This window comes from Anabrus simplex, chromosome 2, assembly GCF_040414725.1.
Source record: "Anabrus simplex isolate iqAnaSimp1 chromosome 2, ASM4041472v1, whole genome shotgun sequence".
In the NCBI taxonomy this organism is placed as follows: Eukaryota; Metazoa; Arthropoda; class Insecta; order Orthoptera; family Tettigoniidae; genus Anabrus; species Anabrus simplex.
In genome coordinates this window covers 1,065,762,754-1,065,788,583 of record NC_090266.1, presented here as the reverse complement: position 1 = coordinate 1,065,788,583, position 25,830 = coordinate 1,065,762,754, and the positions used below count along the sequence as shown (strand labels likewise).

At 41.4% G+C, this 25,830-nt stretch overlaps 1 protein-coding gene across 6 annotated transcripts in view; it reads left to right on the top strand.

Moving 5' to 3' along the window:
• Nucleotides 1-24,848: 24,848 nt before the first annotated feature.
• Nucleotides 24,849-25,830, top strand: part of br (broad-complex core protein) — a 677,309-nt gene continuing 676,327 nt past the window's right edge. For 5 of the 6 annotated variants that reach the window (XM_068226391.1, XM_068226393.1, XM_068226392.1 and 2 more), the window contains exon 1: nucleotides 24,849-24,876. In XM_068226391.1, the coding sequence (XP_068082492.1) occupies nucleotides 24,857-24,876 (20 nt within the window). In that variant the 5' untranslated portion in view covers nucleotides 24,849-24,856. Of the gene's footprint in view, nucleotides 24,877-25,174; nucleotides 25,247-25,830 lie in introns of those variants that run through there. The other variant, XM_068226389.1, reaches the window with a different exon arrangement.

Here is a 25,830-nt window from a genome sequence, read left to right as displayed (position 1 = left end):
TGGAAAAGAAATATAACCTTTTACAGTTTTAAGTTCAATTCTTGACACTGCAGTTAGACCCATTCACCCCAGCACCTTCTTTCACCTCTGCGTTCAACGGGAAACCCCGGAACAATAATAATACTAGTGTTAATAATGTTAATGATTTTATGTCCCACTAACTATGTTTTCGATTTTCGGAGACGCCGAGGTGCCAGAATTTTGTCCCGCAGGAGTTAATTTGGTGCCAGGAAATCTACCGAGACGAGGCTGACGTATTTGAGCACCTTCAAATACCATCAGACTGAGCCAGGATCGAGCCTGCCAATTTGGGGTCAGAAGGCCAGCGCCTCAACGGTCTGAGCCACTCAGCCCGGCCCTAGTGATTTGAAGAATGCGGCAGTGGCAATACGTAACTCTCACAAGTCACGAAATAAACCCTCAACTGGTGACGTGGTGTCTGACAGACTCCTTGTAGGAGATACATGTACACCCCTAAGCACACAATCGGAAGTGAGACTTTTGGTTTGCAGTACCTTTTTATCTCTCTGTCAGCAAACGTTTCATCATTAGAGCTTCGCCCTCAGTATTATCGTTCTCTCCTCAGAGTGTAGACAAGTTTCCAAGTGGCTTCGTAGACACCACGTCACCAGTTGTGTAACATTTTAATGTGTGGATTCTTAAGTTGTACGAAGTGAGCTCATAGCTTTTTAATTTGTGTTCGTAATTCAACAATGGCAGACCGTGCTGGTCCATCTCGACCTATAAGGCCTGAAGGTCCTGGGTTCGAAGATAAGGTAGCACAGTGGTTAGATACAGAATTTAGTGATGTTGAAAATGGTGGGGACAGTGACTTTGCTATTTTTTTGTTTTGCTAGGGGCTTTACGTCGCACCGACACAGATAGGTCTTATGGCGACGATGGGATAGGAAAGGCTTAGGATTTGGAAGGAAGCGGCCGTGGCCTTAATTAAGGTACAGCCCCAGCATTTGCCTGGTGTGAAAATAGGGAAACCACGGAAAACCATTTTCAGGGCTGTCGATAGTGGGATTCGAACCTACTATCTCCCGGATGCAAGCTCACAGCCGCACGCCTCTACGCTCACGGCCAACTCGCCCGGTACTTTGCTATTGAAAGTGATCATTGTACTGACTCGGAAGAAGAAAGCACAGGTAGTGAAGGTGAAGATTAAGAATGCACAGAACAGCATTATTACTATGGTAAAAACCATTATAAATGGTCCGCTAAAGAACCTACTAGAAATGTACGCACCCCAAGTCACAACATAATTCGGTTACCTGCGTTACGTGCTCAAGCAAGAATTGGCAATCAAATAGAACCTAAAACTGCCTGAGATTTTATATTTTCCAGGGAGAGGGTGCAACTTATAGTTCAATAGACTAATGTCAAAATGCGGAATATGAGACAGAAATACAAACGCATGGATCGTTCCGAAATTGACGACACTGATGACATGGAATTTGAAGCTCTTTTAGTTATACTTCTTTACACTGCTTCTTTCAAATCAAACAATGAAGATATTTCTGCAATGTAAACCAGTTATCAAAAGTAATATTTCTGTTCGTTTACGAAGATTCACAAGATATGTATGACATGTCTATTGATCACGTCTTAATTTGAACACTTAGGGCACTTTTGCTCCAAAGGGTTCAGAAAATGGGAGACCGTACATGTATTTTCTTGAGATTAGTGAAAACATGCAAACAAATATAATATGTGATTCGAGTGTGTATTGGACGAAAAAGAAATCAAATAAGACAAATTACAAATATTTGTAATATTTTTGAGTATTTTGAAAGTGCAAAAATTAGTGCATTGCAGGTTTTTGTAGTTTCAGTGAATGTGTGATAAACTTAAGTTTTCTGAAATGATTATGTTTCAGTCTGTGTAGGAAAGTAGTTTTTGAGCATTCGTATGCATATGAGGGACGATGATGCAATCTAAGTTGAAACCTAGATTTCTTCTTCATAAAGTGACATACACTTGGATTCAGAATTTTTTTAAATTTTTGGTGCTCTGGAGTTGGTAATAAAATGTGTTAAACCATTCATCAAGATATCCTTTTTCAATATAAAATGAATAAACCTCGCCTTAATGAAATGTGATTCCATTAAAAATGCTCAAATTATAGACGTCTCTCAGACACCATGTCACCAGTTATGTTCCTTCCGGAATACGTCACCAGTTGAGGGTAAAACATGACTGTATCGTGCCAACGTGTCAGAATAACAGTAACTGTAAGAAGTCGTATCGCCAAGTAGGGTCCCCAACCCTTTCAGACCTAATAATCACGGTCCCGGTAAATGGTATCCGTAAATTCTTACCGTAATCTGCTGGCCAAGTGCCAACCAAAAAGAAAAAGGAGGAAAACAAGAAAAAGCTTGTGAAGATCGCTCTGAGCAACCTGCACAAGCACTGCAGCCCGGTCTAACGCGATGAAAGCATCGGATACGCTCAGAAATAAACACCTAACCTTGTGCATACAAGGACTGAAAGGGCTAAATTGTATGGTTAGCGACACTGAATTGAACCGAACACTTAGAAAGTAACAGGAGAGAAAGAGTAAGGTTGTACCCTTAGTGTATAGGTTCACGCTCGTTGCAGCATGAGGCCGTGCATTGCCAGACATAAGTGATCATTTCTCCAACTAACGATGCAGTTGGCATCGCATGATCTACTAGGATCCTACCAATGCATCTGTGAGCATTCAGCCCCATACAGTGGATGATGAGGACGTGCCGGAAACCTTGTGCCTCCTCACTTCATAACTTAGACCCGAGTCCTGAAGAAGTTAGTAATATGAATATTTCTCTCTAGATTTCCTTTCGAACCCTTTCATGACCGTCTGGGGACCTAAGCCTGGAAAAGCTCTCGCCTCTCAAGAGAATAGACTCTTCATTCGGCATTCAAGGTTGATGATGCCTTGCAGACTGGGGTTGCACTACTTTGTGGTGTGGCTCTGTTTGCTGACCTATCGGAGTAACATTAATATTTAATTAACAATAATTACAGTACTAATACCAAAGTGTTGCGCACTACCACGTGCCACATATCATTAAGCAAGGGGAACTCGCCAGGCAGTAGGCAGTCCACACCGATTAACGGGGTGAAAAATACCCTGTGAAGTCGTCATTTGCTGTCAGCAACGACTTTTGTATTCTACAAGTTATGCACCCATGACCGAATTTTACTCTATCCGACAAGTGAGAACCGTTTGAAGTCATTATCCGAACGTTCGAGCGAAAGAGATTTTTAAGTGTGTGTCCCGTATATTTTACTTGAACAGAGTAATGATGATGTTACTGTCTTAACCACTCCCCTCGCCACCTCCTCCCAACTACTTTTACTGTTTACGGAGACTCAGAGCAGCTGGAATTTTATCATGGAGGTGTTCTCTTACATGCCAGTACATCTATCGACACGAGGCTACCGTCTGAGTTATTCAACCCAGCACTTGGAGAGAGAATCACCATTCACAAATGTGCTTATGCCCATGTTCGTCCTTCTTAGGACAGGTTTCGATTGGACAGCCAAAATGGAGCCAGCAGTCTTTGTAAAATTTATTCTCGTTAACAACGAGCATTATTCATATTCTGTCTGACGCTACCTGCCAAAAGCCGAGACGGTGGAATGTCGTCGAAGTTTCATGAAGATAATTTCTCGGAAATTTATTTTCTTAGCGAATGAGGCAAGCACTCTTTTCAATGGACAAGATATGTAAGCTATGAAAAGGAACTTCCACTCTTAGGCGTGCACTAAAGATGCAGAGTTACCTGGTTCTATCCCATTTGCTTTCTAATTTTTTTTTCTTCATTGAAAATATGGAACATAAGAGAGCCAGCACCATCTCACTCACTATCTCATCCCCGAAACTCCAACTATGTGGATTCTAAAGTGATATTTTGTACTGGGAAATTAAAAATAAATTAGCATATGGCAGGATAGAAACAGACGCTCTTAGTGATAATGTAGTTGTACCTCATTTCGTAGATCCTGTTACGAAAATTTTGAAGAGCAATGTTCCTTATTTTGAGTTGCAAACTAATGCTAGTAATCAAGGTGTTTTGAAAATAGTGTACTGTATTATTTTGATTACAAAGAAAATGGAAATATAGCAGAAGCATTAGAGTTGAACGCGTGTCCTAATAGGGCCGATGACCTTCGATGTTAGGCCCCTTAAAACAACAAGCAAGCATCAAGTGTCCTAATAACATTTCAAAGACTATTTACCTTCTGCTCCTGATACTATTAAGAAGTGAATTGTATGGGAGTCTTGCTCGAAAATCTGGAAAGAAGAGCTCTATGCGGTTTGAAAGGATTTAAATAAACATACCATAGTTATTAGATCTCCATCCCATATTACCTGTAACTGATTAAAGCATAGAGCAGTAATCTCCCAATTGGCATAGGGAAATTTCACAACTGCACAATTTGTATTGAAGGACATAAAGACTTCTGTGAGTTTGCTGGAAACAGTTAACAGCTATTCTGCTACAGCAAAAATAAGTGGCTAAGTTTATTTCCGTTAGTACAGATAATAGTAAACCTATTTTCAGCACTCACGGCTAATTCTCTTTCTCAGAGAATAAAACGTGTTCCTCTTATGAAGTATTTCTATGGAAATTAATCATCAGAACTTATCTGTGTTTCCTTCATTCTCAGATTAATGTTTGTACAACATGTGCCGGGCTGAGTGGCTCAGACGGTTAAGGCGCGGGCCTTCTAACCCCAACTTGGCAGGTTCGATCCTGGCTCAGTCCGGTGGTATTTGAAGGTGCTTGAATACGACAGCCTCGTGTCGGTAGATTTACTGGCACGTAAAAGAACTCCTGCGGGACTAAATTCCGGCACCTCGGCGTCTCCGAAGACCGTAAAAAGTAGTTAGTGGGACGTAAAGCAAATAACATTAAAAGAATTTAGGTACAACATGCTGTACACAGCTCAAAAAAATTCGGTCAATTTTATATGTAATAACTCCATGATACGCATACATATTGAAATAAAAACAGGCACACAATGAAAACAAATCTTCTTCCTTGCAATAAGTAAGCATTGAAATGAAAAGATTTCTTTTGACAGTCAATACATGACGTCAATGCCTAACGTGAAGGATTAGTTCCATTCTTCGCATGGATAACAGCTTCAAAGCGCCTTCTCATGCATCTGACGAAGCACCGCGCGTTCTGTTGAGGTGTCCCGACCCTTCCAAAAAGGCATGCTCAAAGTCTTGCAGTATTTGGGTTGGTGGATTTTTCACTAGGATGCATTGATCCATTTCATCCCAGACTTGTTCCATCGGATTCAAATCGGACTTCGAAGCAAATAAATAACTATATAATTAAGGGCGTACTGATATGCGATGACATAGCTCTTCGGCTCAATAGTCAGGGTCGCAGCCTTCGGTTCAGACGGTCCTGGGGTCGATTCCTCACTGGGTTGAGGATTTTAGCCACGTCTGGTTAATTATTTGGCTCGGGGACTGGGTGTTCGTTTGTCTCAATGCATTCATGTTCATACACACACAACACACCACACTAACAACCACCAGAGTAACACGCTCTATTCAATAGACTACAGTACATTCCTCTACATTGCGTTGATATCAGGAAGGCACCCGGCCATAAAAACGTACGTGCGACACAGTTCGCACCCGTGACCCTGCCTGGTGTGGTAAAATAGAAGAAGAAGAATAAGAAGAAGAAGAAGAATTAATCATTCTTCTTGGAACATATTGCTTTGACAGGGAAAATGACTGAAATCTTTACAAGTAACACATTAGCTTTAAAACAAATTCAACATGATTTGTATCAGTTAAGGCTCTTTGGTTTGACACAGCCGAACAGCGAACGAGGTAGAAAGCATTGTATGCATTAGTAGTACTTCACTGATATGCAACGGAGGCTATAGTAGTCGCATGTTCATGGGTATACAAGGATGACTTTATGTGCCCATTCTGGGAATCATATCATCATGCCTCGTACTTCCTCTCCATGGAAGGTAATCATAAGCATTAACTCTTCACCAAGCCCAAGGTCATATCTGAAAGATAAGAGCAAACCATGACGCAGCAGAACAGGTACACGCAAAACATCTGAAATGCATGGTCATCCTATTCGCTGGCTCTCCGAAGATATTACATTAGATAACTCATATAGTCGTATGTAGTGTCAAAATGTACCTGACCGAGCTCGGTAGCTGCAGTCCCTTAAGTTCGGGAGATAGTGGGATCGAGCCCCACTGTCGGCAGCCCTGAAGGTGGTTTTCCGTGGTTTCCCATTTTCACACGAGGCAAATGCTGGGGCTGCACCTTAATTAAGGCCACGGCCGTTTCCTTCCTACTCCTAGCCCTTTCCTGTCCCATCGTCGCCATAAGACTTATCTGTGTCGATGCGACGTAAAGCTACTTGTAATAAAAAAAAAGTACCTGGGATGATGGAAAGTCCTCAGTGCTAAGTATTATGAAACATAAAAACACAAGTGAGTGTATAGTTGGAAGACAGAATTGGATCAGACGACCGGGGAACAAGCACTCATGTGCAGGAAAGCTGACGAGAACGGAGGTAAAATATGCCAGAGTACAGTAGTTCAGAGATTTGAACAGGATTAGAATTAGTTACAGATACGTGGTGAATAGAAAGTAAGCATGAGCAAATCGAGTACACGGTTACCTCTTACTCTAACCTGTGCCTTAAACATTGTGCCGTTTACATTTTTGGGAAATGATCGGTCTATCACCGGACTGCCTCACTTGGTACGATGAGAGCGAGGGCTGAAGGACAAGGGACAAGAGAAGGAGAATGCGTTGGACAAGGAGTTTCAAAAGATGTGGCCATGTCGATGAGAAACACACAGTGTCAGAATTTTGTTCGAGGGGACGTTTGGGAAAAAGCTCTTTTGAGGGTGGATGATAGTGAGATTTGAACAATCTGTCTAGTCAGGTCTACTCAATGGATACTGCCGATCTTGTTAGCTGCAGTCGCTTACGAGTGGCCAGTATCCAGTATTCGGAAGATAGCGGGTTCGAATCCCACTTTCGGGAGCCCTGAAAATGGTTTTCCCTGGTTCCCGTTTTCGCACCAGGCAAATGCTGGGGTTGTACCTTAATTAAGGTCACGGCTGCTTCCTTCCCACTCCTAGCGCTTTCCTGTCACATCGTCGCTATAAGACCTATCTGTGACGGTGCGATGTAAAGCATCGTAACACTGGCCACCTTCGTGAGATGATTTTCCGAATCAGTTATCTTTTCAGCTGTTCCTCCGTAAGGAACCAATCTGCTTAGATGTATCACCTTCATCTTGCATCTTGGGTTTCGTTGTATACGAAACATGGCGTCATCTATTCTGTTCAGAACACGGTAAGTGCCTTCTCACGCCTACTAAAGCTTGGGACTTAAGACGCTCTTCCTTATAGAATCACACAGCAACACAAGGTCGTTTTCATGAAAGTCGGTAATGTCCGCTCATTGATCATACCGTGTCCCATTCGGTCGCTTTCTATCCTCAATCTGTTACGGATAGTGGGGTGTACATCCTCCAGTTTCCTTGCCGGATCCAAATAATACTAGCCGGTCGGGGCAGGATGGTCCTTAGGTCAGTCAAGCGCTAAATCCCCCAGGAGGGGCAGCTTTCCTCTAAAGAGCGTCCTTGCTGGTGGGTATCCTGAGGCCTCGTGCACTGCAGACCGGTATGCAGTCTTCTGGAAAAGATCTTCAGCAGAGAGCGTCGACCTGAAGAATATGATTTACCTCGTAGGGACCAACGAGCGAAAATATAATACATAGAGTGGCTATCGCGCTGCCATCTTTGAAGAAAGATGGTCTGGTGACCGCCTGTTTTAAGTGTACCTCATTAAGAGAACCGCTATGTAAGCGACTGTGAAACTGAACCGGAAAATGAGACTTTTTCACAAGAGCTGTCGATCGATTAAAAATTTTGATCGGTTAACCGAATGAATTTAATCGATTAATCGGCGGATCAAGCGAATTTTAATCGGTTTCACACAAGGCATCAAGGCCTTGTTATTTAAATTTCTTATCAAGCTGATTTTCTACATAACGGCTGTGTTTAAAATGTCCCCCTAGTTTTCTGCACTTTGAAAGTACAGTAATGTTCAGCAGCATCATTGATAGCTTTATTTAAACTTAAATTGTAGAGTGTGGGCTGCACACCAAAAATTGTCGAACTTTGCTCTTTCAACTCCCGAAACGATATTTCTTGCATTTGTCAGTGCAAACAGCGACCACCTTATCTTCCAAACCCCATTCACGAACTACAACTTCAATCTCTCCAGTGCAGTTAGCGGCATTGTGGTTTTCTGTAAAATGTTTAACTTGTAATGTTGAATTACGATATTCCCAATTTGAATCAATCCAGTGAGCTGTAAACCCCAAGTAGCTACGGTTAGATATGGAAGGCCAAAAATCCCCGATGAGACTAACACATTCGGCACCTACAGTTCATCTAATAATGTTGACCTTTCGACGTCATACAACTTGTCCTGTTTTATTTACCATGTCTCTTGGGGGAAGATGGTAAGTGTGAGAATTGAGAGCTTCCCGTAAAACCTCTTCTACACCATGTTGACCGGCCTACTATCTTGCACAATCCGCTTCACTAGTTTATTCGTCACTTCAGTTTCCTTATAACAGGACCAAGGCGTCACTATAAGGTGCCCTAACGTTGACTGAGAAGGTGAAATAGTAGTGATATTGATAGACGCAGATACACTTTGGAAAGGATGAATATGTTTGAGATGATATTGAAGACTAGTTGTACTTCCAGTATAACGATTTTCCGCATTTCTTACAAAACCGTCTTTGTCTGTAACCTTACCACAATCGTTTAGTTTAAATCCGAAACTTTCATGAAGTTTTCCTCGCATCGGTTCATAAGCCATTATGTAGTGTTTCTGAATAACAACCGCGTACGAACCGAGCTTTAAGTTGTCACTTTTTCTACTGTTTCTTTCTGGCAATTGGTACCTGTCTATTCGCACATTTCCACTTTTCCTGAAAATTCCTTAAATGACAGTCCCTTCAAATACCTACGACCCCACCCCCTCCCCCTACCCATTATGCCGCCTAACTGTGTTTTGTAAAGGTCCGCCAATATACTACAGCAACCTGTCCGATATTTCTTTTCCAAGCAATGGTCATAACGCTCGTTTTAGAAGAAAGCAATTAATGAGATCTTATCGCTTTTACCTTTCTGAAAGGAAGACATGAGCATCCGCTTATTTTAATGACTTGTTAATCATTTAATAGCTGCGGCTTGCACATCAAATGACGAATCATAATACTCTATGCGGGTTTTGTGCCAGGTAAAACAGTTATTTTTCCTTCACCACACTGTAATTTTAATCGATTCTATTAATCGGTTAAAGCACATTGATTGGTTAATGGATGTTTAGATTAATCGGTTAGATTAATCAATTAAATTGGCAGCTCTAATGTTCACACATATCTTATAAATTAGGTGTAACAGTTAGGGATTATTTGAGTTGATGATGAAAATTGTACCCGAGTGATAGGGATCGTAATTTAATCATGATTTTGATATCCAAAGTAGAATATGGTACGCGTATTGAAATGAAGAAAATTGGTTGACAATATTCTGTACGAGTAGTGTTGAAACACGAGCTGATTGCGCAACATAGCGGAACCGTGAGGATTAACCTGTCACAATGGCTAGAGTTCTGCTTCTAGGTAGGGGGCCTATTAATATACCAACCAGAAGGTACGGATGTACAGAAATATGTTTCGTACGATAAGAGAAAGGCGAGCCAGAAACAATGGAAATGTTGCAACATTAGCGCTGCGAAGATGTATTTGTGTCAGGCAGAAAGTTTCCGTGATGTCACGTATTCTCGGAATTGGAGAATGGAAAAGACCAGAGCCTCAGGGCATCTGTTCGTCAAGTTGTTACGGAGGAAGATTCAAATCAACCGCTTGCTCTAGTCCAATCACAAAATTCAGTTGGCCAGCCAGGAATACCATCTTGAAAGATATGAAATGAAGTGTCAATTTATTTTCGAAAGAAATCATTAATCAATTATTGCAATTAATGAATCAAATTAAGGAACTTTTTAGATGTCATGCGTAGTAGTGTTGGCTACTGAATGCATGATTCGAAGCAGTGTATCGATTCATTCAAGTGTCCGAGTGAATCGATTCACAGGAAAGGCGAGCTCACGGCACACGATTCAGCTTACTCCCAGCGGACAGTGCTGAGTGGCGCACTCACTGGACGTTGACGGGAAGCCGAGCTTCCGCTGCAGCGAGACAGTGTATCATGGCACATCGAAAGAATCGTGAACGAGCGCGGCTCAGTGAAACACATGATACACACGGCTCCTTATCGGCTCACTGGACACGCGGAGAGCCGAGCTTCCGCTGCAGCGAGACATACAGTGAGCCATGCTAGACTGAAAGAATCGTCTGCTATAATGGACTCTCGAGCTCAGCTCATTTGAAAATAATACCCATTTGCATTTACTGTCCTCTTCTTACAGGGAGGTTTAAATAATAGATGGATTTATTTGCAGTGTTAAAAAGGTAGTCACAACATAATTCTGAAGTAGCTAGTAAGTAGGTAGGCTATTAGGTTATACTATTTATTAGTTCAATGAATTTTAGTATTATAATTTAGTTGACATTTGACAGTTAAACTCGACTCTAGCCTGCCCTATGACTATGAGTCATGCTCATGAGTCATGACCACTCAAAAGTATACCCGTTTTATATTGGGAAGAACGGCTCAGTATTCTCTCAGTTCATATGTCACATCGTTGCACAAGACTTCAATCATATGTGGACAGACGCAATAACAGTATGTTGAATCAGAAAACCAGCGGGCTACTGTACATCTCGGGTAGCCTATACAAAATATGACGATTTAAAAAAATCCTCAGCTGATAGAAAAATACTTTTTAAAAAAGACTGAGCGAGTTGTCGTGCGGTTAATATCGCGTGGCTATGCGCTTGCATTCCGGGGTTGGTGGGTTCGAATCCCACCGTCGGCAGCCGTTAAGATGGTTTTTCCGTAGTTTCCCCATTTTCACACCAGGAAATGCTGGGACTGTACCTTAATTCAGGCCATGGCTGCTACCTTCCTAACCTTTCCCACCCTGCGTCGCCGGAAACCTTCGATGTATTAGAGTAACTAGCATTTTTTCTAAGAAAGGAGTTCATAGTATGAAGACCAGATGGCAGCTGCGAGCACTGAATGCTGTTGCTGCTGTCTTACCAGTACATACTACACAGATGCAGTAGGAGCGGTGACCAATGAGCCGTGAATCGGATCACTGTATCGATTCAGTAACGTGAACGGAATCAAATGAATCGATTCAGTAAAATGAATCGAATGTCCCATCACTAATGCGTAGAAGAATAATAAATAATAAGCTGCAAATTAAATAAACTGAAGACTGGATTTTCTGGAAACGGGGCATCTTGAACGCTATTGGCCGGAAGATGACCACGCGGTGAGAGACGCTACGAAACCCGCGAAATATTATGGAGCGATATCTGTTAATATCTCCGAAATCTGCGATCGTTAGGAGATCATATTAAACCAGGTGTATGTTCCAGATGAGGGGATTAATTTGGTATCAATTATAAGTTCCAGTTCGGACTGCCAGTGCCGATTTGAGAAATCCACCCCCTCTCTCCAAGGCATGACGTCAGCTAATCCATCAGTAAGGCCCTCCGTCAATAAATACGAGTGGAAGGAACACTCACTAACTCATTTTACGGACAACCTCATTTACTTACAACCGCACTTGCGTACTGTACTAAATCACGTACTTAATCGCGCTAAATTGTATTCGGAGCTCGGGCGAAGTGACTTGTTACTCTGAATCAGGTCGTTGTGTTCCAGTCACCCGCGGGTCGAGTAAAGTTAAATCACGCCAGATCATGTTACGGTCTGAGCCTACGATTGGTAAATGGTGAATTCAAGTAAAGATGTAATAGCAGCAAGGAGTGATAAAATATCTTCTTTTAATGTAACAGTGAAAGCAGGTGTATTAAACTGTGTGACGGACAGTAAATGGAAATCTTATTGAATAATTGAGCCTGTACTGTAGGTAGCTGAAATAAAACCGCCGTCATAATGAACATATCAAGAGTGCGACTTGATATTAATTCGGACGTGCCGTGTCGGAGAATGTGAAGCGCGCCGGGCGATTTAATCGACACTCCGTCATTTTGTGTCCAGTCATTTGTGCGGCAAAAGGACGAAGATAAATTAATGTACATTAATAAAATTGGGTTCCTGGTACCTCAGGGGTAAAATTAAATGTCAATGTGTCAGTGTTAATATATTAAAATATTAAATCAGTGTCATAATTATTAAATCAGTATTATAATGGCGGAACGCCCTGTAATAAAATGTGAAGGTGAAATGACACCAGCCATTATGGAAGCGTAGCCGGAGGAGGGACAAATGGGCCTCTCGTCCGAAGTGCCTGCCAAGGATTTCAACTACTGATGAGTACTGACATGTAAATTGATTTGGGGATGTTGCCATGATTGGGAAGGGAAACAGTTTTATTTTTGACTTGGTTACTTCATGTAGCAAAATGGATCGCTTCCTGAGTCCATTCTAAATTTAGTATAAACGGACGGAATTAAATTGTAGTATTGTAAATGTCGGGTCAAATAATGTATTTATTTTGTTGTACATATATTTCCGTAGGTGTAGGGTAGTGATTTAAGTCATGCATGGATTATAATATTAATCTAGTCGATTTTTCCTCGGCATTTGATTTTGTGTTTAATGTTCAAACTGACCCGTAGTTTGCTCTTCATGTCAGTCAATTGACGACAATTTGTGTGATAATGTTATGGAAAATCCAGCCGTGTGATGCCAGCATTTTCCGTTGTGTTAATATATTTTTTATTACCGTTGACAACATTTGTAGGGAATGTCACGAACTAATAATAATATTAATAATAATAATTCATGAAATATCGTCTTTCAATGTGAACAGTGAGTAACATTAAATTTTGAATGTATAATATGTTAAGATAATCAGGAATCGTTGATGACAGAATAGTTTTGTAATTCGGAATTAAAAATAGGTGATAATTAAAATTAGCGAATTAATAATTATGAGAAATAATACCGGTGCTAATTAACCTTAAATGCTAATAAACGTGTTGTTTAAATTACGGTCCAATATTTTATAAATAAATGTCAGATATTTAATTTGCAAGTACTAGCCGGACCACGTAGGACTAATAATTACGGGACCATGATTGTCGAATTTAGGCGAATATAATTTCAGGCTGTTGCGATTATTTATGGAGAGTGACCTCAGAAGCAAATCAGATGTGAAGAGAAATGTTGTAAAAATCCTGCAGTCAGAATATAAATATGTCGTACGATGTCGTCGATGAGAATTAAGTCAGAGAAAACTCTGTGATTAATAATTGAATAAAATGATGTTGAGATATGAAGAGAGATGAATTCCGTATGAGAACACTTACCGTATATATATTTTTTTACAACTTGCTTTTACGTCGCACCGACACAGATAGGTCTTACGGCGACGATGGGACAGGCAAGTGCTAGGAGTAGGAAGGAAGCGGCCGTGGCCTTAATTAAGGTACAGCCCCAGCATTTGCCTGGTGTGAAAATGGGAAAATCTTCAGGGCTGCCGACAGTGGGGCTCGAACCCACTTACCGTATAATGAAGCTGTGTTGAAAGATACTGTGATACGAAGAAATGTATGAAATTAATGTTAAACACAGAGAAATGAGTGTACAAATACGGGCAATGTAACAGAGTAAAATTGAATTACGTAGAGGGCAGGATTCGAACCCGTAATGGTACGTACGAAATAAATGGACTGCGCAGATACTCGTTTGAAAGATTACGGACCCAAAGATTAAAAGAGGTTCAGATTCCACATAAATGATCGTATGGTGTGATGGTTAAGAATGACGAGTGATGATAATCATGATAATCGTAATAATAATAATAATAATAATAATAATAATAATAATAATAATAATAATAATAATAATAATAATTCCCTAATAATAATAATAAATATCATGTGAGTTATATCATTATAATAATAACATTAGTATTTTGCGTCCAGGAATAATAGTGATCATAATGATAATGTGGCAGTGTCAGAAATCGTAGATAATAATAATAGACGCAATAATAATAATAATAATAATAATAATAATAATAATAATGTCTGACCGGAAAAAATTAAAATTACGCGGACGTCATTTGTATGATTACGCTAAATAGACGCAAATGATAATTTCGTGGATGAATGATAATTCTAGTAATAATAAATTAAATTATTGACGACGATATCCCTCAGCTTAAGACTCTGAACGAAGCTGATAATCATATGTTGTCTCGTAACTAGACGACTCAACGTGAGTCAAGTCACCGTAATACCCGGTTTGCTTATTTTGCTTGAGGGGTGAAAGGAGGTAATCGGCCGGTATTTCCGTTACATCTTTTGTGGTGTCAGAATGACATTGACCTATCGAGACCAGCTGGTCAAGCTTGGCGGTAATTAGATCATGCGTAAATATTTCTAGAGGCGAGTTCCAGTTGGCATGCCATCAGCTGGATAAATGATAGGGTTCGTCCGTGAAATACACCTTCCTTAATCATCGTAACGTTACTCAACCCGATTGCCGACATCGGGAAATGTAGATATTGTCGGAGGTACTCAATCTAAATTGAATCGGGAAGCCGACGATAAATTTGATTTATTCTCGGGCTCTCGATGTAAAGAAGGCTCATCCTTGTGGACCATCAGATCGTACGGACACTGCTTCGATCCCAACGTGATCAATTAGTGAATCATACCGTGAAGTTGTGTTTCTTTTTCAGGATGGAAATTATAAGTGTATTGTCACCACTTGCGGTGAAGCAGGTAACTTTATTACTTAATGTGTTGTAAAATCATTGTTTTTCTAAAGTGTATCTAAATTTAGCGCGCCGGATGGCGCAATAAACTGATCCTTCTGGCATTTATTTTCAAAGGAAACCATTCTCACAATCTTTTTATTGCAGTTAGACATTATATCCTTGATAAATTTTAAATGTCACTTCTTAGTCCTATCATGGAGTCCTAAAATACATGATTATGAGTAAGCGTTCCCAACTCTACACTTTTGCATGCCCCATTCATCCCTGTGTTCACTGATGCCTCTATATTTATGATTTTGATGACTTAAAAATGAACCGACACCCCTGAGATTAATGCTAGTCTGGGACTCAGAGGGTGGACGGGTACAAAATATCGAATTGAAAGCGTAACTATTTGATGCGTATAAGTTTTCCTTAAGCAGTGGTTCCCTACAGAGTCGGAATGTACTGTAACTTAAAATAAAAGAAACAAAATACATACCAGCTGTTTTTTATTGACAGAGACCGACAGATGAAGCCATTGTGCCGTCGGAGTTCCCTCAATCACTACCAGCCGTGACCTGAAGTCACACCCGATGGCTCCCCACACCATGACTCCATGAGTAACATCGCTGTGTCTCTCCAGATCGCTGGAAGAATGGGATCTCTCCCCAGGTTGCCTTCGTACTCGCAAGCGATGGTCATCCGGGGTAGTGCAGAACCGCGATTCATCGTTAAACACAGTGCGACGCCATTCATCAGGAGTCCATGATTTCCGGTCACGGCACCGCTCCAAGCGCAGCCGTTTGTGTTGTGATGTTAACGGCAACCTATGCATGGGACGGTAATTCCCTAGTCCGGATGTTGCGTCTCCGACCAATGGTGCGAGATGACACAGAATGTTGAAGGGAGTCCATTACTTGTTCTGGGATGGCAGGTGCAGATATGAAGGGGGTAATAATAATGGCGTCTGGCCTCCGAAGAGGCCTGGTGCAAGTCTTTCGAGTTGACGTGGTATAGGCGATCTGCGCTTCTATGAGAATGGGGCCCTATGTATGATAAATTCTAATGATGAAGACGTCACACACTCAGCCCTCGAGCCATCGGAATTAACCAGTGAAGGTTAAAATCCCCGAACCGACCGGGAATCGAACCCGAATGTGTTCCTCACATACTTCATGTTTAGTTCGTATGCAGTTAAGCATTGATCAGGCTCTCCTAGGTTGATCAAAACCTGGAACACGTTCTGTAATGCAAGGCACATCAGGGAGTTTTGAAGAAGAGAATATTTACCAAGCTTGGGACCATTGTTCGTTCAGCTTGAAATTGCGGGCAATGCGGATTGCAACCAGTTGAAGTGGAGGGTCTTGAATATAGTCTGCCAGTATAAATGCCGTTGAGATTTTCAGGAATGCGTAGTTGTCGATTGTGAAGTATTTTACGATATTATCAAATAAGAGCACTCCGTGTTTTGGAAGGATGTGGCTTAGGATTGGGATCCACTGCAGTGGGGTGCTCTTTATAGTTCCTGTGATCAAACGCATGGAGTTGTTCAGCTGGATATCAATCTTCTTCACATAAGGACGGTTTAATCAAACAGGCACACAGTATTAATCCGCAGAATACGCAAGTCCAACGGCCGAGTAGTGAGGGGTTGTATCACTTTAACCCCATGTTGTTCCACACAGTTTCTGGGGGCATGTTGTTTCGACTTTTCAGCTTGACAACAGTATTGTCAATGTGTTGTTTAAAAGACAGTGTCCCACTGAGTGTAACACTCATGTATTTGGGATACCTGCTATTCGCTAGACTTTTGTTATTAAAATACAACTCAGACTCAGGGTCTCTGTTCGCCGTTCTATTACTCAGATGGAAACTTGTTCCACTACCTTTGATCATTCTTAGTTGGAGCCTCCACTGTCGAAAATAATTTCCAAGTGTGGTCAAATCCTTTGTGACTATATCCTCTGTGGTCTCTGTGCTTGAGTGCTGAGTAGCAATCCAATTTTCCGAAAACTATTTGGGGCATGTCTGAGATGTGAAGGCAAAACAGAAGAGGAGATAGTACTGATCCTTGTGGTAGTCCATTGCAGACCTTGTTGTACATACTTATATTATTACCCACAACAACTCTGGAAAATCTGTAAATCTGCTATTAATGTGACGTACTGTCGGAAAACGTAGGATTTCTTGAAGGAGTTTGTAAATTAAACCTTTTCTCCACACAGTGTAGTATGCAGTTTTAAGAAAATTATCTTTATGGTAAGCCTGTCTAAATATCATAACATACACTAAGGTAGTCGGTCTAAGGCTCCGTCGGTCACTTGGTGTACCAAGTTTCAAGATGACAATATTATTTTGTTCGTTTGAATATTCGAGGTAATCTGCCTACTTTTAGCAGATATGTGGTAAACCTCAACAGCCAAACCTTAGCAATTTTATCACAGTTAATCTGGAATTCTGGATGGATTCTATCGAAGCCAAGAGCTTTCCCACCTTTGATATCTTTCAGTGCTGCATCATTTTTTTCTACTGAGAAGGGATGGGGAGTCAGACTTTCTATAGGTTTTCAGTGTGTTTAGTTTTTTTATATAACCAGTGCGCTTTTTAACTCGTGGTGCTTGTGACAAAGTAAGTAGGGCCTAGATATGCTGCAATTTTGTATGGAGTCATTACAAGTTTATCACAGACCACCGGATTTGTTCTTCCAACTTTTCGAAGAAAAGACCATGCCTTTCTACTTCATCGTTTAAAATCCAACGATTCTACAGTTTCTATCCATTTTTTCTTTGTGGGGTTAATCCAAGCTGTGCAGTAATTCATCTGAAATTTCTTGTTCACCGTCCTCTAGGAATTCATGGTATAAACTTTCACTGTCCTCAGACCCACCCACGGATGTATTCTTTTCTGCATCCTCTGAGAGTATGTCTGTTGGCTGTTGAAATGATAGCACTAACAAATCTATAGTAATTGTCACATTTTGGCGGTATCCATCGTATAGGCCTATACGTATACAGATCACAAGAGAAAACTTTCCAATCACTTTTTCCAAAATTACAGAGTGGTTGTGGAAAGAAGGTGACCAGAGGTATTTTGGGCACCAATTTCAATTATTACAGGTCGATGTTGGTTATGAGGAAAATTCGGAAGAACAGGAGAAGAAGCAATGCATTGTTGAAAATGGTTAAATCAATTATTGTGTAGCCACAAAGATGTAGAGATATGTATGCATTTCCAATATTTATCAATATGCAGAAGATTGTAGGCCTACGGTACAAGATTACGTATTAGTAAGCATCAAGAAAATTAAACACGTTTCAATGAATTATCATACATTTCAAAAGCAAACTTTCTACGTAAACATTTTTATAACATATACTAGAAATATGCCTTTGCTGGCGGGACCTAGTGTTTACAGTGCACTAAGTCTTCTGGTATAGGCTAGAGCAATTTTGTTACTTTCATTGTTCTGTCTCTGTCCTACCCTTGGCCGTGACAGTATGAAAGTGACTGAGGTATGAGCGATGCTAGTAATGCTATTTCTTATGCAGCCAGTCCCTGCTATGAATGGTGTGAAAATGTTGCTCATAGGGTCCATTGGTGCATGCATTTCAGTGGGCTTGGCAGACTGATATGTAATAGCAACTTCTGGCTCGGTGAGGAAAGCAACGGGAAACTACCTCACTCCTCATTTCCCTAGTACGCCTCTTCAGTGATGCCTAGGCAATCTATGACAGCTGATGGCAGAGCTGTTGAGGATCCAACCAGCCTTAGGGCTGATGACTGAACATACACATACTGGAAATAAAACGTAAGTTACAATAAACATAGCATAGGTCCATTCTCACCAGAATACGAGTTTTCTAGTTTCGCCTCCCAAGAAAATTCACGGAGACACCAGATAAAATGGACAATAGAAGCCAAGATCATCACATGCCTGCAGGCCGGCCGGTATCTCCCAAGCCTGACTGCCGCATTCCGTCCAGGAAATATCGCAGGGGACTTCAAGATGACAGTCGCATTACCACTTAACAACAGCACAGGGAGCATACAGAAAGGAAATTTCCCTCCAACCCTTGCCCCAGATGCTAGTGTGCATGACCAATGTCCAATGAAAATGAATAAACTGTTGTCATACCTAGTTTCGATTAAACGTTTCTTTTATATACTGAGAACTTTATTTTGAAAACAATGAACAATTGTTTAGATTATATCGGATTCATCTTATAAGATTACATAATTTTGCTGTTCTCCATGGTATCTTTCATTCTCTGTTAAATAACTTATCAAAAGTGTAAAGTTCAGGTTCATTTTCGATTTTACCTCTCTCCTTCCCGTCTATATATTTCTCTCCGATATTTCTTGTTTCCTTACAGTCTATTAGCAGGTATACCACTTACATATCGTCGCTGCCGGGACAAAACCTATGTGGAATATTTTAGCTTAGAACTTTGGCCGATGAAGTTCTGTCATCTAAGGTGTAATATTGTGTGAATATGGTCAAAGCATCCTCGCTCTTCATAATGTATGTGCTGCGGGTCAGTATATCTCCAAAAATATTATCACACAGGAGATTTTGTCCCGGCAACGACGATATCTTTATTGCATAATATGCATCGATTTTCCTCAGTTTTTTGTCTTATGGTTTTATTCTTATATACTCGCATCATCCATTAAATTATCCCTCTCATTTCCTCTCTTGCTAACATTTCAGTCCTTATTGCCGTACTTTTACTTATTTTAAAAAATTCGACAAGAGTTTTCTTAATATTACATTAAAAGAAGATGCAGTGGGATGTAAATTAATATTCATGATTAATGCTAAAATAATAATGTGTGAGTATACGCGTCCTTAATCACGCCTGTATTATGTCCGTGCGAGCATCATCACAGTCACCATTCGTGAAGATGAGAAGCTTGAAGAATTCTGCCGTCGTTACTTCACTAAAATTAATTAATTTACTTATCTGGAAACCTAAGTGAGGAGGGCCACCAGGTAAAATCCCTGGGACGGGAACGGCTAGTCTTGTGCATATTTGAAGTCCGTTTGAGTTTATTAAGACTTCTTGTGTCTAATATTAAAGAGACATACTCATACATTTGTAAATTGTCAGAACTGTCAAGAGCAAGCAGTACGATATCCAAGCTGTAAAACAAGCTGTTGGTGTATTTGAACTCGTAGGAAACATTTTCAAAATTTGATTCAAAAGGAATGGAAAAAGAAACGAATATTTGGACTAAATTATTTTCAGCTTCATTCATTCACTGTATAGATTTCGTAAAAATTGTTATCAAACCACAAATATCCTAGCGCCACATCAGCTAATTTCAGCCAGTATGTTATGTATTTCTCATAGAATGCCTTTTTTAGTTTTCATTCCTTACCCTGAAGTGGAAAGGAGGGCCACTTAGAAGGTGACGCCCTCTCTCTGGCAACGAAATGTGTGATGGTGATATGAAGTGAGGTGAAGGGTGAGAAGGGATTAGGTGTGACTTATAAATAGAACTGTCTCGGCATTTGCCTGGAAGTGAGGATAGGAAACCACAAAAAAGCATTCTCAGGACAGCCGACAACCAACTCGCCTCCCGAAAGCAGAGCTTAAACTTTTGTAAATATATAATTTGCTTTACGTCTCAGCGACACAGATAGGTCTTATGGCGAGTATGGGATATGAAAGGGCTAGGAGTGGAAAGGAAGCGGTCGTGGATTTAATTAAGGTGCATCACCAGCATTTGCATGGTGTGAAAATAGGAAACCACGGAAAACAATCTTCAGGTCTGCCGACAGTGGGGTTCGAACCCACTATATCCTGGATGCAAGCTCACAGCTGTACGCCCCTAACCGCATGGCCAACTCGCCCGGTAGCTTAAACTTAAGATACGACCTTCCAATTGTCTTCATCGCATAAGCAACCAGTTTGCTCCATCATCAAAAACGCGTATACAGATGTGGATGATGAAGGGCTGATATAGCAGCTTCGTTTCCAATTTATTTGACACGAGCTGAGACTGTCACTTATGCGATGTCAGTTTATTTATTTAATTTTTGAATTTCTGGATTTCTTTCTTTCCAGCGTCCAACATTCATTTTCCGTTGTCATACGGTCGCAATATGGACGATAATCTGTATTTTGAAATTATTATATCTTTGTCTTCAACATTATTCCAAATCAGAATGCGAGATTCTTATGGTGATACAACGAATAGAATACACCGTTCTCCAATTTCGGTTACCCATTAATTAGGAAAGATAGTAGTAGGGCTGCGCAGGTTCTAAAACTATGGGAGCTGAATCAGCATTTTCCTACGAGGACATTTACCCCTGCCAAGGTCATTGACCCCATGACGTCATGACCACGTGCGCGACGTCACGGCCACGTGCTATTGTTCACAAACAAGGCCACGTGCTCGTGACAGCTGTCAAGATGACAGCTGTCATCTTGACAGACCCTAATCTCACTTTTTGAGCACGTGGCCGTGGCTAACCTCACTGCTGCCATATTGACAGGTCCTAACCTTACTTTTTGTGAGCAAGTGAACGAGGCTAACATCAATGTTGCCATCTTGTCAGGTCCCAACCTCGTGCACTTGTTTTGGCCCAGAATTTTGAATTACCCTAACCTCACTGCTGTCATCTTGACAGGTCCCAACTACGTGCACTTGTTTAGCGCGGATTTTGAATAAGAGTTCATGGCTAACCTCACTGCTGCCATCTTGACATGTCCTAACCACGAGCTCGTGTTCGGCACGGAATTTTGAACGATCCTTTTTTTTGCTAGTTGCTTTACATCGCACCGACACAGATAGGTCTTATGGCGACGATGGGATAGGAAAGGTCTAGCAGTGGGAAGGAAGAGGCCGTGGCCTTAATTAATGTACAGCCCCAGCATTTGCTTGGTGTGAAAATGGGAAACCATGGAAAACCATCTTCAGGGCTGCCGACAGTGGGATTCGAACCCCGTGTCTCCCGGATGCAAGCTCACAGCCGCGCGCCTCTACGCGCACGGCCAACTCGCCCAGTTTGAACGACTCTAACCTCACAGCTGTTATCTTGACGAGACGTAGCCACATGCTTTTGTGTGGCGCGGACATTTGAACGATTCTAACCTCACTGCTGTCATCTTGACGGGACTTAGCCACGTGCAGGCGCAGAATTTTGGAAAGAGATCGACTGTGGGGCCTAACTGCACAGAAATTAATTTTACATCTAGATGCCCTTCGCAACGCTATCTTGACAGATCCCTTTCTCGACACCATCTTGGAGGGGGCGTGACATCACAAGGTCCTATTTTAAGGCTAGATGCCCTTCCCGACACTATCTTGGATGGGCGTAACCTTACAGGGTCATAGTTTTAAGGGTGATACCCTTCCCGATACTATCTTGGAGGGGCCTAACCTCAGAGGGCTCTAGTTTTAAGGCTATCTGCCCTTCTCATCGTGCCCATTCCAGACACTATATTGGAGGGGCCTAACCTCAGAGGACTCTAGTTTTAAGGCTAGCTTCCCTTCTCGTGATGCCCCTTCCCGACACCATCTTAGAGGGGCCCAAGGGACTCTGGTTTTAAGGCTAGCTGCCCTCCTCGACATGCCCCTTCCCAAAACAATCTTCGAGGAGCCTAACCTTAGAGGATTATAGTTTTATGGCTAGCTGCCCTTCTCAACATGCCCCTTCCCGACACCGTCTTGGAGCGGTCTAAGGATCATAGTTTTATGGCTAGCTGCCATTCTCGACATGTCCCTTCCCGACACCATCTTAGAGGGGCCTAACCTCAGAGGATTATAGTTTTATTGTCAGCTGCCCTTCTTGACATGCCCCTTTCCGACACCATCTTGGAGTGGTCTAAGGATTATAGTTTTATGCCTAGCTGCCCTTCTCAATATGCTCCTTCCCGACACCATCTTTGAGGGGCCTAACCTCAGAGGATCATAGTTTTAAGGCTATCTACCCTTCTCGACATGCTCCGATCCAAGATGACAGGTCCTAACCTCATGCACTAGTCTTGGTGCGGATTTTGAATTAGTGTGCATGGCTAACCTCACTGCCGTGATCTTGACAGGTCCTAACCACGTGCACTTGTTTGGTGCGGAATTTGAACCAGTGAACGTGGCTAGCTTTACAGCCGCCATCTTGTCAGGTTCTAACCTCGTGCGGAGCGGAATTTTGAATTAGTGTGCATGGCTAACCACACTGCTGCCTTCTTGACAGGTCCTAACCACGTACCCAACTGCTGCTATCTTGACAGGTATGTGCAGAATTTTGGACAAGTGAACGGGGCTAACCTCACTGCTGCTATCTTGTCAGGACCTAACCATACATTTATGGCTACGTGGACGCGGACTGCAGGCTTTCGGCGCCGAGCAGCGGTCGCTTAGTAGGCTAAGAAACCTTCGGGACTGTACCCCTGGTCTAGAGATACCAAGAATAACAGCCGTAAGGTTTTATCATGCTGACCACACGACACCTCGTAATCCGCAGGCCTACAGGGCCGAGCAGCGGTCACTTAGTAGGCTAAGACCCCTTCGGGGCTTTAAGCCACACGTACTATTTCAAATTGAAGGTCATTCTAGACCTCGCAAATATAATACTGTTATTATTATTATTATTATTATTATTATTATTAACATGCTTATTAATATTGCCTGCCTCTTACCCGGAAACCCGGGTTCAATTCCTGGCGAGGAAATATCTAACCGTGAAATAGCCGCCCCCCGGTCTAGCCCGGACGCAAACTTACACCAGCGCGCTCCTAACCGCACTGCCAATACAATTATTATTATTATTATTATTATTATTATTATTATTATTATTATTATTATTATTATTATTATTATTATTATTATTATTATTATTTTGGAAGTAACGCTGTCTATTCATGGTTGCGATATCTTCAGTGGCTGGCCTCTCAACCTGAGACCCCGAGTTTCATTTCCGGTGAGGCCAGGAAGTTTTACATAAGGGCTGGTCCGAGGTCCACTCAGCCTACGTGTTTACGTATACAATTGAGGAACTATCTGACTGTGAGATAGCGGCCCCGGTCTAGAAAACCAAGAATAACAGCCGTGAGGATTCATCGTGCTGACTACACGACACCTCGTAATCTGCATGCCTTCGGGCTAAGCAGCGATCGCTTGGTATGCCAAGGCCCTTCGGGGCTGTAGGCCACAAAATTGAAGGTCATTCTAGACCTCGCAAATATAATACTGTTATTATTATTATTATTATTATTATTATTATTATTATTATTATTATTATTATTATTATTATTATTATTATTATTATTATTATTATTGCCTGCGTCTTACCCGGGAGACCCCGGGTTCGATTCCCGGCGAGGTCAGGGATTTTTTACCTGAGGTCTTGTTCGAGGTCCATACAGCCTACGTGATTACAATTAAGGAACTATCTGACTGTGACATAGAGACCCCGCTCTAGAAAACCAATAATAACAGCCGTAAGGTTTCGTCGTGCTGACTATACGACACCTCGTAATCTGTAGGCCTTCGGGCTGAGCAGCGGTCATTTGGTAGGCCAAAGCCCTTCGGAGATGTAGGCAACAAAATTGAAGGACATCTTAGACTTCGCAAATATAATACTGTTATTATTATGAATATTATAATAATAATAATAATAATAATAATAATAATAATAATAATAATAATAATAATAATACTGCCTGCCACTTACCCGGATACCCCGGGGTCGATCCCCGGCGAGGTTAGGGATTTTGCGAATCGAACCCCGAGCCCTCAAGGTAAACATCTCAACCCCCTACACTACACGGCCGGTGCTACATTTCTTTTAAAATCGTATCTGATTCTACTGTATGTTAGATAATGTTACCCGGCGAACAAGCAGCGGTCTGTAGGTTTGCACTGTTTCTATAGAAATTTGAAACTTCCTGTTTCCTGCGCTAGCAAGGCGGGCAGGCGCATTCATTTGATAAGGCAACGCACACACAAGACCACCTCAATGCCGAGATTTTTTTACATGTAAGTAGAGATTATGCTAAAAGCGATCGAAGTGTATATACAGAATTAGAACACGTACATAAAAGCTGTGAAGATGTGTGTATTTTTCCGTTAATATCTTCACTATATTAGAAGATGGTGTTACGTAGTCCAATGCGTGTGCTATTGCGTGTGCTATGTAATGTGTTTAACATCTGTATTTATTATTATTCGTACCGCAAATAGGAGAAAATCCATCTGCTTAACACAATACGATGTAGAAAACCGTAGCATTATTTTTATCGCACACGACTGTGGTTGTTGTGAATAGCTGCCGGTCGCAAGCTGTTTAAAAATGATTTTTTTATTGTGTAGGCAACACAGAAGAGGCATGCAAAGAAAAATCAGTAAGGTAGTTTCCCGTTGTTTTCTTCAAAGAGAGTTCAAGGTTCTGTGATTGAGATTGTTTTATTCAAGCTCAACGGCTATGTGATTGTGTAGTCGAAAGAGATAGGTCCCTTATCTTTTACAAACATACCTCCCCAGCATTTGCATAGTAACATCGCTAATCATATTACCGAGGAGACGGAACAATATTGTTGGGTTGCTATGTCATACAGTCCTAACATATGCATGGTATTTTTACTATGGGCTAGTTCACGGGGGCCGGGTTCGATTCCTAGCCACACAGCCCTCCTGTCAATTATACAGCTTCGTGGCTGCACAACTAAGAAAGATAGTAGTCACGTGTTCGATTCCCATTCAGGACAGGGATGATATTGTTAAAAAAGCAATGAGTTATATTAAAAAATTGCAATAATTGTTTAACTAACTAATTCTTTAATGTGGCAGAAGATGCTATTTCGATTCTCCTTGCAACAATAGCGGACGATCTTCTTTCAGGCTCCTACACACCCGGTCGCAAGCTGCGTAAGTAAAATGCATTTTGTTGTGTAGGCAACACATAAGAGGTATACAAATATCAGTAAGGTAATT